This window comes from Astyanax mexicanus, chromosome 1 (genome assembly GCF_023375975.1).
Source record: "Astyanax mexicanus isolate ESR-SI-001 chromosome 1, AstMex3_surface, whole genome shotgun sequence".
NCBI lineage: Eukaryota > Metazoa > Chordata > Actinopteri > Characiformes > Acestrorhamphidae > Astyanax > Astyanax mexicanus.
The window spans coordinates 16,870,632-16,885,801 of record NC_064408.1 but is presented as its reverse complement, the minus strand read 5'-3'; the positions used below and the strand labels follow the sequence as shown (position 1 = coordinate 16,885,801).

At 37.2% G+C, this 15,170-nt stretch overlaps 2 protein-coding genes across 3 annotated transcripts in view; one reads left to right on the top strand and one right to left on the bottom strand.

The window, feature by feature from the left end:
- Positions 1 to 2: 2 nt before the first annotated feature.
- c1h9orf78 (chromosome 1 C9orf78 homolog) lies at positions 3 to 6,443 on the bottom strand. The gene is made up of 9 exons (XM_007256960.4): positions 6,269 to 6,443; positions 4,800 to 4,859; positions 4,624 to 4,675; positions 3,678 to 3,748; positions 3,475 to 3,552; positions 3,179 to 3,376; positions 2,355 to 2,491; positions 2,101 to 2,199; positions 3 to 1,224 (listed from the first exon to the last, which is right to left on the bottom strand). The coding sequence occupies exons 1-9, from the start codon at positions 6,349 to 6,351 to the stop codon at positions 1,130 to 1,132; spliced, it is 873 nt and encodes a 290-aa protein (XP_007257022.2). The 5' UTR covers positions 6,352 to 6,443; the 3' UTR covers positions 3 to 1,129.
- Positions 6,444 to 7,503: 1,060 nt separating this feature from the next.
- The window catches only part of usp20 (ubiquitin specific peptidase 20), a 32,624-nt gene continuing 24,957 nt past the window's right edge, over positions 7,504 to 15,170 (top strand). For both annotated transcript variants that reach the window (XM_022667648.2, XM_022667649.2), the window contains exons 1-7: positions 7,504 to 7,646; positions 10,809 to 10,913; positions 11,081 to 11,134; positions 11,774 to 11,836; positions 12,020 to 12,154; positions 12,833 to 12,935; positions 13,226 to 13,295. In XM_022667648.2, coding sequence (XP_022523369.2) covers positions 10,833 to 10,913; positions 11,081 to 11,134; positions 11,774 to 11,836; positions 12,020 to 12,154; positions 12,833 to 12,935; positions 13,226 to 13,295 — 506 coding nt within the window. In that variant the 5' untranslated portion in view covers positions 7,504 to 7,646; positions 10,809 to 10,832. The remainder of the gene's footprint in view (positions 7,647 to 10,808; positions 10,914 to 11,080; positions 11,135 to 11,773; positions 11,837 to 12,019; positions 12,155 to 12,832; positions 12,936 to 13,225; positions 13,296 to 15,170) is intronic.

The following is a 15,170-nucleotide window of genomic DNA, read 5'->3' as shown; positions in this document are numbered from 1 at the left end:
TATAATTATGAATTTGCATGATTAAGAGCATATTTATTGTAAAAATCGAGTTCACACAAAAAATCTACAACTTTAATATGTACATATCACCTACAAGCAATGAGAAAAACAACAATTAAGAAAAATATCAATAGCCATAATACAACCTAAAACATTAAAACAACATCCTTGTTTCTACGCTCACTGTCCATTTAATTAGCTCCACCAAGCATTTAGGATAATTTGTAATCTGTAATCCTTTTATTTATCTGCATACTTTTATCCTTCCTTCAACTTGTTTTTCAATGGTCAAGAACCACTACAGAGCAGCTATTAAATACATTTGGGTGGTGGGTCATTCTCAGTACTGTAGTGACAGATATGGTGGTGGGTTGTGCTTGGTGAATCAGTGTTTAAACACTGTGTCCGCTCGCTCTCCACCCGATTAGACAGACACTACTACCTAGATGGTCCACCTTGTAGATGTAAAAGTCAGAGAAAAGAAGTTCTGAATCTGTAGCTGCACAGTTTGTGTTGATCATCCTCTAGTCCTTCAATACTGCCCACAGGATAAGTGAAGTATTGTGTTTGACCCATTCAATCTTAAATACACACTAACACAACACCATGTCTGTCACTCAAGTGCTAAAAATGATTCACCACCTTAATAGTTCCTGCTCTGTGGTGGTCTTTAATTTTGAAGAACAGTAAAAGGAGGACAAAGTATGGAGAAAAACAGAAGGACTACAGTCTGTAATTATAAAACTACAGTGCTCCTATATTGAGCTAAAAAATTGACACAAATGATAGTATGAACAAGGAGGTAATGTTCATGTTATGGCTGGATGATGTATGCAGCAGTAAGTAAGCAGAAACTGAAACTGGCATCCTATTAGTAATTCATGAAACATATTTATTTGTAAATGTTTACTCTGGCTTTTTAAAAGAACCTTTAACATAAAGGCAAAGTCCAGATAATTGTGAAGCTAAACTGCAGTGTTGTTTAGAGATCTACAGTTAGTTGTGTTTCTTTACAAAAGGGTAGAACCAATGTCACAATTATTCGTTTTGTTTGTTTGTTTGTTGACATATACTACAACTGATACTTATTATCAGTTGTGATGGCAGTAATATTTATCTGTAGAGGGAGTCAATATCTTCGGTTCATCTTCTTGAATTTCTCATAATGGTAGTCATCTGTGGCCTTCTCATTGTTTGGTCTCTTGCGGTAGTTGGGTGGGGATTCTAGGAAAAAAAAAAAAAGTACAATAGTTACCACCGTTAGAAGTAATGGTGAAAAGTAATGGTGTAAACCAGTAAAATCTATAGTCTTTCTAAAGCCCAAAACATACTTTCCACAAGGACATTAACACTGACACCCAACACTTAGAGATATATTAACTAGGCTTTGTGCATAATTGTGTCATGACTGAGTGGTCCAGCAGAAGTAATTGCTGTCAAGACGATCCAGGTATCAATGGTTTAAATCCCAGATCCTGCTGCCAGACTCACAGGGCGCTTTTCCACCGGCATGGTGCCGGTGGCAGGTTCCAGAGCGGTTCTCTGCGTTTCCACCGCAAAATCACAGGTTCTGGGCCAGAAAAGCCGGTTCCGTTCTGGCCCCACAATTTTGCTGGTCCGGAACCAGCGAACCTGTGACACGAGCGGCCAAAGGGCGGGGCGTTGAAGCGTCTCCGGGGCAAAGTTGTTTACAAACCTTACCTCCATTCACAGCTAAAAGCAGAAGCAACTAAATGAATGAAAATGAATCAACAGTGCTCCACCGAGGATCAGCAGCACAAGTTTTAAAAGGAGATCGGGTTCCGCCATGTTTGTTTTCAAATCGCCCCCCGGCTTCTGTTTACGCCCACATTCGCATACATAAGGAGTGACTCCTTGAAGCAGTGGAAACACGGCTCTGGCTCCGGCACCTGCACTTTTTTGGTAGAAAAGAGGTAACAGAGAGCCCAATTGGCCTTACCCTCTCTAGGGTAGGTAGATAGCACTCTCACCCCACATCACACCTATTGTGATGGTCAGCACTGACATCTGTTAGCTGGTAAATCAGAGCTTTTTTATAAATAAAACCTATGGCTGTATATTGTTTGCTTTTGCTCTTACTCTCAGGTGCTGGTTTTTCAGTGTCTCCAACGCGCAGTGGCCTGGCTTTGGGCTCCTCTCTGTGGCGTCTTTGGGGTGCACTTGCATCTTCATGGTAGACTGAAAGAAGGAGGGGAAAGTTTTAATATATTTTACAACTTATTCTTTTTACTTCACACTCTGATCACATTTGGCCCAACCTCTCCTGTTGAATAGGCAAACATCTCAGACAACCTCAAAAGTATTTTTATTATTATTTTTTTTTTAATACTCACAGCGATTGTGCTGGACGTAGTTTACTGCAATGTTGGTGGGAACAAAAGACGTGCCGCTATCTTTCTTCTTATTCCTCTGTTCGGCGATGAGATTCGCTTTGGCCTCTTCTGTACTGATAATATTCTTTATCTTTGCACTGAAGCATGAGAATAAAACAAAATACACCTTAGAAAAACATATAATACATACTTACGACTGTTATAAAAGGCTATATTATATGTAGGCAAAACATATTACATATTTGACCATTTTTATAATGATTTACACAGAAAATATATTTCAATTTTGGATTATTCTGGCAACAGATCATTCTTCTAGTGGACTTTTCAATTTGGCCTATTTAAAAGAGTGGCACTTCCAATGTACATTGGTTTGGTTTAGTGTTTGTTTGCTAATGGACTGTAGGTTCTTATATGTTACACCTTGATGTTCTTTGTGATGGGAACCGTGGTGCTGAATGTTCTTAATCTGTAGATTATCTGCTTTAGAAGGAGAGACATTTCAGCAGTTGTTTTTTCACCTCTTCTAGCTTGATGTGCTTCAAAAACTCTTTTTTCTGTGTGTGCAGGAATGTTCTCTGTTTGATGCATGATACACTTCCAAAATCAAGACTTGAATGAGAGTGAGGACCAACGTTTATGTTCTTGTAACAAACCTTGTAACCATTTCAGTTATATTATACTTTTTACTCTTAAAGGTTGCCAAACTTTTTCAACAAATATGTAATGTTGGATCATTTTACTATAAAATATTTAGCTTTTTTTTATTCTTTTTTCCAGATCAATTAAGTCCTTAAAATAGGAAACCATTCATTTGCACTTACTCAATTCCCAAGTCCACCTCTGGAATGCCACTAAGCATCTGATTGGACAACATCTCTTCTGTTTTTTTGGCAGAATTAACACGGATGCTCTCTGGCAGCTCATACAGGAGGTCCTCTGCATTCTTTGCCTTGATCTTCTGCTCTTCTGCCTCCACTAAACCCTTCTTTTTCTTCAGCTCTGTTTCAATGTACTTCATCCTGAATGGCAGGGAAACAAGCAATGTGTTTGACAAAGAAACAAACAATGAAGAAAGCATTAGATGTGATATAATGCATATACAGGTGTGCATACATACATATCTGCATCTTCATCTCTTCTGTTGGTCTCTGCAGAGAAGGAGGTTCCCAGGTTCAGGTCATTTTCATCCTCAATTCTGGAATGCATACATAGGATAAATTATATATATATAATCTTGTGCACACACATATGTTCACAGTAATAAAATCTACTAACCAAGACAGGCTATTTGATACTATTTTTGATACATTTTAGACTTACTTGTCTCTGTTTCTGTCTTTCACTTTCTTCATGTCCACAACACCTCCTGTCTTGAGCTTAAATGGATCATCCTAGAATAAAGAAGATTAACAACATTAGTTTCCAATAAACTTCTGTACATTTAATCAATTCCGCATTCAGTATAAAATTTATTTATGTATACTAGCTATGTAATAGAACATGAATAAATACTATAAAAATCAAGCAGCATTACACATTGTATTGTAACCACTAGCATGTTAGCTAAAACATGTGGCTAAAAGATAAGGTCTCTGGGAGAACATTTACATTACAATACACAATTACAGGATTTTGTTCAAAAATTGTACTCCTACAATGTTAAAAGATTCTAATAAATATTTAAAATGTTTCTAATAAAAATAACTTGATATAAACAGATCTGCCATAACAATAACTAACAACTCCACACAACCTTAGATGCTCTGAGGTGGAACCTCCATCAATCACATCAATGAACCTTACGTGTCTATGACCCTGTTGCCAGCTCTCTGGATGTCTGCAATGTAATGGCCACTGCATACTATAAAATCTGAGGTTTTTGAGATGTTTAAACCCAGTCATCTAGCCAGCACAACTACCATAGTGAACCCTAAAGATCTTAGTGAAAGTGGCTCAGATCCTTAGCCTTCTCATTTCCTTCTGGTTTTAACACATTAACTGTGAGAACTAACTGTTCTTACCCATCAAAGATGCTACTGTGGATGACAATCGATATTGATGAACTGAGATGTTCTGCTGCAGTTCTTTAAGGCACTTTAAGGCACTTTCAGGCATTTGAGAGGCTTGGGCTTTGATTTGAGTCTTTATTTCAACACAACAGGTGTTGGGATACTCTATTTGTTTCAAACACTGCCACATTCGCAACTAAAGTCTAAAGTCTGTAAATCCATAATTTACACATGTAAAAATGCACATGCAAGCTTACCTCAACCTCTGCTTCCAGCGGTAACTTTTCTCCCACAAGCAATGCTGTCAAACTGTGGAGAAGGATATAAAACATGGTCTAGAAAGCTAGGTTCCCACTGTAGTCATAATATCAAACAATAACGACAATCACAAACAATTAATAGTAGATAAAGGTTATCTTAAACACTTGCATACCTCACGCCACTCTGTCTCTTCCGCAAACTCTGAAGTTCTTTTGCTTCATCCAGTTTCGCCCTGCGGATTTAGTCGTAAGCACAAGATTAGCTCAGACTGCAGACTCTTCAGATATAGAGTAGCAGATTTTAAAGGAAGCTTTAAACCCAACAGCGTGACTCTGACTGTCAGCATTCTTTCCTAAGGGTACTCTCTCAGGTGAGCCTAAATCTAGGGTGCTTGCTGACACTGCTGAACAACATAATCCATTAAATGTACACCACTTCTCCTGTCCCATTTTACTCAGTGAAGATGAGTAGCTAAAGCTACATCCGGTACTCTGCCAGAAGACATTTTAGCCTGAAATGCAATCTTAACCATGCGCCGTAACAAGTTCAAGGTATGTACATGCAGTAGAATTTCGAATTTGAGATATGATTTATAACATGTTTAACAGTAATAGTATCAGACTTACATATTAATAACCATATAATCTATCTAGGGTTTTAGTAACTAAAAACATTGTTACTGCTTTATAAAACTAGAATTTTTGTAATATTATAGATTTTTAGAAAGGAAAATGTGCCATTTCTTAACTTCATCCATTACTTAAAAAAACACTTATTATATTTTATTGTCCTGGGTCATTGTCCTGTTGCAAGACCCATGACCTGCGACTAAGACCAAGCTTTCTGACACTGGGCAGCATATTTCTCTCTATAATCTTTTGATAGTCTTTAAATTTTATTGTACCCCGCACAGAATCAAGACACCTTGTGCCAGATGCAGCAAAGAAGCCCCAGAACATAACAGAGCCTCCACCATGTTTCACAGTAGGGACAGTCTTTTCTTGATATGCTTCATTTGTCCATTTTAAACAAAGAGCTAATGTGCCTTGGCAAATTTTTTTTTTTCTGTCCATAGTATATCCCACGTCCAAAACATTTAACATGCTTCTGTATATGTATATATATATATTTTTATTTCCTGAGAGAAACTCTTTCCTTCGCTTTCTCTGGTCCATGTTGTGTGGTACACACCATGTCACCAAACAGCACAGTGACCTGTAGCCCTATATTTGGCCCACTACATTGTAAGTTTAATATTAAAGATATTTAAGTTACACATAAACATAGGCTGAATTATTTTGTAAAAAGAAGTTAATTTTATAAACAAACACAATATGTTTTATACTTTAGATTCTTCTAAGTACCACATTTAGCTTTTAGATTTACTAGATAGCAGGAAGCTAGTTTAACTTAGACATCTTAAATACTCTTAAATTACAAAATATATTTTAGCTATATAATGCCGATCTGTACTTAATATTCCCAAAGAGTCAGCAAAACGCAGCTCTATCTACAGTTAAGAATTGTTGTTAGCTTTTTATGCTAGGTTAGCTACCCTAGCTTAAGTTAGTTAACTCGCTAGTTCTCGAGCTAACGTTAACCAAACGTTTGTTTACAGTGTAGATCCAGCCGATAGCCCACCTGACTTCAGATGTGACCTCGTTGGATTCCTCTTCATCTGAAGACTCTTCTTTTCTTCTTCGGAAGCTTCTCCCCGCTGGCATGATCACCTTTATACTAATTATCTCACAGCTAACTGTGTAACTAAAGCCGCTACTGCTGCTGGTGTTACTAACTGTACTAACCCTCCGCCCGCTTCACTCCGCAAACCTGCCCCGCGAAAACTCGTTCCCACTCAGATTTGTGTTCCTACCTAAACAACAGCAGCAGCATGAAAATTCAAACTTTGCATATATTACTTTTACCTTTTTGTTATCATATTTGATACAGCTTGATTACTTACTAGCAAATCTAGAACATATATTTGTTTAACCATGAAATGTCTTTAAACTTCACTTTAGTAATTCTAAAGGTATATATTGTTATTACTTATATATTGTCTAAGAATTATTTAGGATTGATTTATTTATTATTATACTATCCTGTAAATGTTGTTTTGTTTAAGTCATTTGTTTGGTTGAATTTCATTATATTTAGTTTTATGACATTAGTTTTGGAGTTCATGTCTAGTTTGGATGTTCTTGGACATTTGGACAGAAACATTAAATGTAAATAACTGTTAATCGTAAATATGTAAATGTAATTGACTGTATTTTAATGTAGTTTGTATTTAGATACACACATACATACATACATACGTATATTAATTTATTTATTTACAAATATATATATATATATTTATTTAATGTAATTTGTACAAAATATGGAAATATCCCTGATTGCATTGTAATGTAATTAGAATGTACACTATTTAATCAAATATATATATAGTTAACTATCATAGCTAAATAACAGTGTGCAGTATATATATTATATTATATTGCATTATTTTGTAATTTGTATTTACATTATTTAATTAAATATATAAATATATACATTCATTAATTATAAAAAAAATTGTTGTTTGTAATATTTTGTAGTTATTTTTATTGGGATGTCGTTAACATTATATGTGCATAACTGCTAATCGTGTACACATAATATGTTATTGATTGTATTGTAGTGTAATTTGTATTTACATTAATTAATTAAGTAATTAAATAAATCAGTAAATACATTTATAAATTAAAAATAATGTTGTAGTTCTTTTATTTATTTTTTATTTGTATTCATTAGTCACGAAATAAAATAATAAAATAAGTAAAGGAAAATAAATAATGAATAGTGTGGGATTGTTGTTGTGGGGGGGAGGCGGAGCTGCCTGGCTCTGCTCTGTGCTCTCTGTGCTAGTCTCTGTTAGCCTGCTGGCTAGCGCAGTGAGATCCTCAGGAGATCGGGAGATTTTCATTTAGACGGAAAATGAACACATTTCAGCCTTTATCCTGGACGCGCTGAGGAGGTAAAGGCTGTATTTAACGCTCCACCTGGATTAATATGGATGTCATTGTGTGTTTTAATGCGTTTTCATGTTTATTTAGCTAGGCTAGCTGAGTCTCTGTGTAATAGGTAACGGTGAGAGAGAGAGGGGTAACGTTAGTTAAATGGCCTCGGCTATGTTCAGACTGAGCTGAGAAAGGTTTATGAGGTTTTATGTGAATATTGTTGATGTATAATTGATCTAAAACACTGTAATTATCCATATTTAACATTATGGTTGAAGCAGTGATGTTGGTTGAGTCAGAATTAGCTAACTTACGTTATATTCCCAGTGGCTGTGCTGTAGGTACTTTGTATAGATATATAGCTATATTGGCTTTATCTTTATTTTTGTGACCATGTAGTCTGAATGTGGCGTATTCAATCAAATTCACAGCGCAGTTCAGCCCTGAGAACCGGGCTGTTTTGTAAAGGTGAAGAACAGCTGCTTGTGTTGAGCTCATGGCTGCTTGGAGGACGTAGTTATCCGTGCCAGGCGAATGAAGCAGCAGTTTGTGTTTTTGTGTGGATTTTTTTTATGTGTGTGTGTGTGTGTACGTGTGTACCTTGTGTTTTATCTTATTTATAAAATTCTAAACACACACACACACACGATTTGCTTTAGTACTTTAGTTACTAGTCTTGTTTTTTGCATTGGCTAAACAATAAGCATCCCCCACACAACACAGAGCTTATAACCATATTCAAAATAAACACTCACAAAATATATATTTTGTGATTACATCTTTTACCCACAACAACATCTTATGCAAAAATTGTATTTCAATTAGGGCTCAGCAAATTGGACCAAAAATAATACCTCAATATTTTTTCAGTGAATGACGATATACAATATATATCTTGATTTTATTGAATCCCATAAGGTAATAACACAAAGACACTTCTGAGACAAAGCTACATTACTCACCATTAGTAAATTTAGCATTCCATTTGGAAATCAAGGGACCAGAGTCCAAAGGAAGAGTGGAGAAGCACTCTGGTAGTTACAGTCATATGAAAAAGTTTGGGCACCCCTATTAATCTTAATCATTTTTAGTTCTAAATATTTGGGTGTTTGCAAAAGCCATTTCAGTTTGATATATCTAATAACTGATGGACACCGTTCTGATGGACACAGTTCTTACCAAGAACTGTCCCTATGGTCTTCCATTTCCTTACTATGTTCCTCACAGTGGAAACTGACAGGTTAAATCTCTGAGACAACTTTTTGTATACTTCCCCTGAACAACTATGTTGAACAATCTTTGTTTTTAGATCATTTGAGAGCTGTTTTGATGAGCCCATGATGCCAATCTTCAGAGGAGATTCAAATAGGAGAACAACTTGCAATTGGCCACCTTAAATACCTTTTCTCATGATTGGATTCACCTGGCTATGAAGTTAAAAGCTCAATGAGGTTACCAAACCAATATTGTACTTCAGTAAGTCAGTAAAAAGTAGTTAGGAGTATTCAAATCAATAAAATGATAAGGGTGCCCATACTTTTGCACCGGTCAAATTTTGGTTTAATGCATATTGCACATTTTCTGTTAGTACAATAAACCTAATTTCAATCCTATATTATTATATAATATAATATTACTGTGTCCATCAGTTCTTATATATATCAAACTGAAATGGCTGTTGCAAACTTTAGAACTAAAAATGATTAAGATTAATAGGGGTGCCCAAATCATCAACAACTGAAAGGCAAGTTATATTACACAGATTCATTGTAAACAACAGCCTTTTCAAATAACAGTTTTCTTCCACAGTTAAAGTATCCCAAAAAGAAGAGACACAAAAAGTTCAGTGTGCTCTTTGAAAAAAGTAAATCTAAAGTTAAAAAAGAGGCTCTCCAGTAAGAAGTACAAAAAAGGGCATGGCAAAATAATTGCGACTAATCAACTAATCGAAAAAATAATCGTCAGATTAGTCGACTAGTAAAATAGTCATTAGTTTCAGCCCTACTGCACAGCAATGCACAAAGCAATGTCAAGACATGGATGATTGAGTTTGGTGTGGAAGAACTTGACTGGCCTATAGAGTCCTGATCTCAAACCGATAAAATATCTTTCGAATGAAGTGTGGAGACTGCGAGTCAGGCCTTCTCATCCAACATCAGTGTCTGACCTTCCAAATGCTCTTCTGGAAGAATGATCAAAAAATCCCGTAAACACACTCCTAAACCTTGTGAAAAGCCTTCCTAAAAGATCTAAAGCTGTTATAGCTGCACAGTGTGGGCCAACATCATATTAAACCCTCTGGATTAACAAAGGGATGTCACTAAAATTCATATACATGCGAAGGCAGGCAAGTACCGGTAAATACTTTTGTCATTATAGTGTATATACCATAAAACCACTACAGTATGAATGTTTCACTTATTAAGCTGCAAAAATGTATTTCATTTTGCCTTACATGACATTGCACATACTGTGATATGACTACTGTGCATACCCGCATGGTGATGATGATGTTGAAATGTTATGTTGGTGTAGCGGTGTGCATGTCCAGCCTAGGAATCAAACCCCACATTTCAGTCACAGGGAGGGTGGTGATGTTATGCCACACCACCATAAGGTCTCTATAGTCCTATATTTAAAAAATTGGAAACTTGTTGGTTGAAGTTGTTAGGTTGTGTTATGTTTTGATTTAGTAAGTTTTAATAAGCTAAATACTGTACAGCAAACTTATTTATTTATTGTACTTGAAAATTGGGCAAGAAAATAAATGTATAGCATACTGTCACATACATGATACAAATAGAAACGAGATGCTTTAATGACTTTCTGATCACAATAATGAGATAATAATAAGATCTAATGTGCAAGAATAATCTGATAAAAAAAATAAGATAATAAGAAAACACAAAGTGTGCTCTCTCTAATGGGATTTGTTGTTGTCAGTAGGAAATCCATTCATAGCTTGACCAGGGTTGAATAGAACGATATTACAGTTGAGTACAGTGATTGGACTAAACTGGACTGAAGCCATCTTATTGTCTTACTCTATCTGTAACCCTTAGTGTTAAATGAGGCCAGCTGTCGTTTCTGCAGAATGCAGTATTGTAATCACAGTTAAACACACACACACACAGTCACTCAGTGCTGCTCTTTTAGCTCTGTTCTTTTCTCTCTTTCAGGCTGAGTCACTCTAGGACCAAAAGATGACAGACAGTAGAGATGTTTGTCCTCACCTGGACTCTATAGGTGAAGTGACCAAGGAGGAACTTCTGCATAAATCAAAGGTAAGGCTGTACTCAACAGCCCAACTTCACTCTGCAATTTTTATATTTAAAAAAATAGAAGAGTGATTCATATACTGCAGTTTACTGCTCAATCTGTGACTTATTTTATTAAATAAAATACAGTACAACATGTACCCTTGTTTTAATGTTTATTTTTTTCCATTTAGGCTACCTGTCAGTCATGTGGAGTGGGTGGCCCCAACCTCTGGGCATGCCTGCAGGTTAGGAAAGTTTTTTTCTAGGCTTAACCCATGTCCAAGAAACGTGTCTAGTCTTTGGTTCAGGCTCTTATTGGCATATCTAAGTGATACATTTTTTAATAATACTATTTGAACCTAGACTGCACTGGATTATGTTGTTTAAGATGGTAAAATCATTTAATTCCTTTAAAAAACAAAACAAATTCACACCAACTGCCCATGTGTCATCTGTTTTAGAATTAAATCACACGCAGATGGTAACCAACAGATCAGGGATAACATTACAGATTTGATGCATTTTTTATATCTTGTATGAAGTATTTATAATATATTGCCCAGCCCTAATACCACACTACCGCTACTTTACATAACAAAAAAGACAATTTGAGTAAAGGGTGCTGAACTGGATTTATTGAGAATCTTTTATATTTTTAACTTATCATAGCAATAGTATACAGTAGAAATAAAAGGCCACCAGTGGACCCCAGTTAAAAAGGGTGCATTTACTTATGTACATGTGTAACAACTGTGCTACAACTTAGATAAGATTTTTTATATTGTTGTTTCCTTATTGTCAGATCATTTTGAACAAGAAATCTCATGAGTTATTGATTATATTTACTCTGAATAGAGTAATAACACATTTTCCTATTTCTTTAGTGTGACTGTCCGTATGTGGGCTGTGGCGAGTCATATTCAGACCACAGCACCACTCATGCCCAGGTAACTATGAATTTCTTTACTTTTATAATGGTCAAAAATAATGGAAATGTTAAATACATACATATTTTATGTTGTGTTTATTTATTTAATTTATTTTTTATTATTTGACATCAGGATAATCAGAGATAAAGCTCTAGTATTGTATTTAATCACTTATTGGCCTCCCTGTCCCTCTTCATCTAGGCAAAGAAGCACAATCTGACTGTGAATCTGACCACGTTCAGGGTGTGGTGTTACGTGTGTGAGAGAGAAGTGTTTCTGGAGCAACAGCCTGTAGTGCCGGTGGCTGGAACTCATCGCTACAAACCTCTTGACCAGGTGCAAACTTACCACCCTTCCTACCCTGACATCAGTGGTGTAGTTGTGCATGTATTGTATAGGTATACTGTGCCATCTATGGTATTCTTATCCCAACATTTCCTTGCTTTCTTTAAGCATGTATTTGTTCACATTTTTGTCTTGGTTGGCAAAAATCTTAGCCACTTTTTCTTTATTCTTATGTTTTTTAACTTTGTCTTTTCTAAAGATCCCAGTTTAAAAGTGGAATTTAAAAGGCCAAATACCTCACTCTTTCACAAGGACTCACCCAATCAGTAGTAATTCTCCCAACATTGGGAGGGTGAACACTAGCAAATGCCTCCTCCAATACATGTAAAGTCAACTACTGGCTCTTTTCCAACTTCTTCTGATGCAGCATCACTTGGCAGCCAACACACTTGAGGGGAAAGTGCCGGATCTCCAGCTCTGATAAAACAGCTAACAGTCGGCTGTTCTAATTAACATCACAGTAGCAGTGAGGAGGGGAGAGCGTGCCATCTACACACCATAGAGAGCAATAGAGGCCAGATGTGCTCTCTCTGACTCTGGCTGTTGATGCAGGCAGCATGACCTGAGATTCAAACCAGCAATCATTATATCATTGTGACAGCACCTTATTCTGCTGGACCTTTCTGTGTATTTCTTATAACACTAAGGGACTTTTTCTTTTTTTCCCAGGATGCTCTTCTCCAGAGTGCCTGTCACCCGTTAAAAGCAGTGCCAATTGCTGTGGCGGATGAAGAAGGTTCAGAGTCAGAGGAAGATGAGCTCAAGCCCCGAGGTAAATAAAGCCACACACTTTCAGTCAAATATAGAGTACAGTTCAAGCTTGATCACAGGTCGTATGGATTTATTGTCATTTTACTGATTAATATTCTATTATTTGGAGTGGAAAATCAAACATGAAAGAGATAAACTAAACAGTTATCCAGTATTCAGTATTTTGATAGTATGGATGTGCACTGTGTCATGTATTTATGTGTTTATGTTGAATTATATACACTACAGAATATCAAAGAAGATATACAAGTTAAACATGATTCTTTTTCTTGCTGTATTCCCCTTTCTCAGGACTCACAGGGATGAAGAACATTGGCAATTCCTGTTACATGAATGCAGCGCTACAGGCTCTCTCCAACTGGTGAGGTTAACTCCATTAGACCTCCATTAGTGATTTGAGACGAACTCTACCCTGACTTGTCTGCAGATAATCAGCTCTTTTTGTGCATCAACACTTGGGCTTTTCTGCCTTTGTAGTACAGAAATTTACATGTACAACAGAAATGTGTGATTATACTGGAATCAAACCTTGTTCCAGAAGTTCTGGTCTTTGCTCTGTCAAGTGTTACTCCTGCTGTGATGTTTTTTTGACAGTACAGGTGCTGGTCAACGAATTAGAATAATTTGAAATAGTGCAATCATGAAATTCTTTTAATGCATTTTTTGTGCAGAAAGCAAATCGGGTGTTCACCGCACCTGTCCTACTCGTTAGACTAATCACAGAACTCGTTACCTGGAAAAAAATTTGCTCAGCTGAGCTTTCCAAAAGGCCCATTTAGGCCATTTAACTGTGACACTGTTGTTTTATTGAATTAGAATAATGGAGAAACCGTTTCATTGAATTAGAATAAATTTTATTATAATTACAATTATCACTTTCTCAGTATTTTGTGGCTGCCCCCTTGGCTTGTATGACTGCCTGAAGTCTCCGCGGCATCGATTTGACCAGCTTGTCGCAAGTTTCCGCACTCACAGCTTCCCAGGCAGTGGCGATGTTCTGCTTCAGTTGGTCCAGCGTAGTAGGCTTTCTGTCGCGAATTTTCCGCTTGACGATGGCCCAAAGGTTTTCAATGACATTGAGGTCAGGCGAGTTGGCCGGCCATGCCAAAACTTCAAGCTGTTTTTTAGTGAACCAATCTTTGGTCGACTTTGCCGCATGAGCCGGTGCAAGATCCTGTTGAAATATGAAGTCTTCTTCGCCGAACTGTTCCTCAACAGTCGGAATCAGGAACGTTTCCAGAACATCTTGATATACGGCAGCATTGACAGTCTTCTTGAGGAAGCAGAGTTTCCCTACACCTCGAGCGGACATGCATCCCCAGACCATAACGCTCTGGGGAAACTTGACGGATCTTTTCACGCACTCGTGGTTGTAGGTTTCGCCACCACGACGCCAGACACGAGGACCTTGGTCACCGAAGGAGATGCAGAAGCGTGATTCGTCACTGAAGACCACTTTCTGCCAGTCTTCAGCAGTCCAGTCGCCGTGTTCTTTGGCCCACTTCAGCCGTTTCTCCATTTGTTTCTTGTTCAGCATCGGTTTTACTGCTGGAACGCGAGATTTGAAGCCGAGTTTGCGCAGACGACGGTAAGTGGTTGATCTGGAGACGTCAGCGCCGGTCTGCTTGTTCCACAAGTCGGTGAGCTCGGAAGTGGACTTGAACCGGTTGCTGACTGCGATCTTTCTCAGCTGCTTGTTGTCGCGAGCAGAAGTTTTTCGGACGCCGGAACAGTTGGTGCGCTTGCTGCAGTTTTTCTTGAGAGCTTTGCAGACGGAAGACTGGCCGATGCCGAGCTGCTCAGCAATTTTAGTTTGGGTCAAGCCTTGTTGGCGAAGGGCTTGAATTTGAGCCACTATTCCGGTTGAGAGGTCGCGCTGCTTACCCATGATTGATTTTACAACTTAGAAATTCTACTCAACCCTGACATTATACTGCACAGTGAACACTCTTCACAGAAAACAAAAATTTGAGCATTTATTCTAATTCAATGAAACGGTTTCTCCATTATTCTAATTCAATAAAACAACAGTGTCACAGTTTAATGGCCTAAATGGGCCTTTTGGAAAGCTCAGCTGAGCAAATTTTTCCAGGTAACGAGTTCTGTGATTAGTCTAACGAGTAGGACAGGTGCGGTGAACACCTGATTTGCTTTCTGCACAAAAAATGCATTAAAAGAATTTCATGATTGCACTATTTCAAATTATTCTAATTCGTTGACCAGCACCTGTAAGGGT

What these genes read in the sequence shown, in the direction of transcription:
- c1h9orf78 (XM_007256960.4), bottom strand. Translation starts at nt 6,351, where the DNA reads ATGCCAGCGGGGAGAAGCTTCCGAAGAAGAAAAGAAGAGTCTTCAGAT. An exon ending in CGCTGGAAGCAGAGGTTGAG is followed by an intron (nt 3,749 to 4,623) that starts GTAAGCTTGCAT and finishes TCTTTATTCTAG; the next exon opens with GATGATCCATTTAAGCTCAA. An exon ending in GAGGTGGACTTGGGAATTGA is followed by an intron (nt 2,492 to 3,178) that starts GTAAGTGCAAAT and finishes CTCATGCTTCAG; the next exon opens with TGCAAAGATAAAGAATATTA.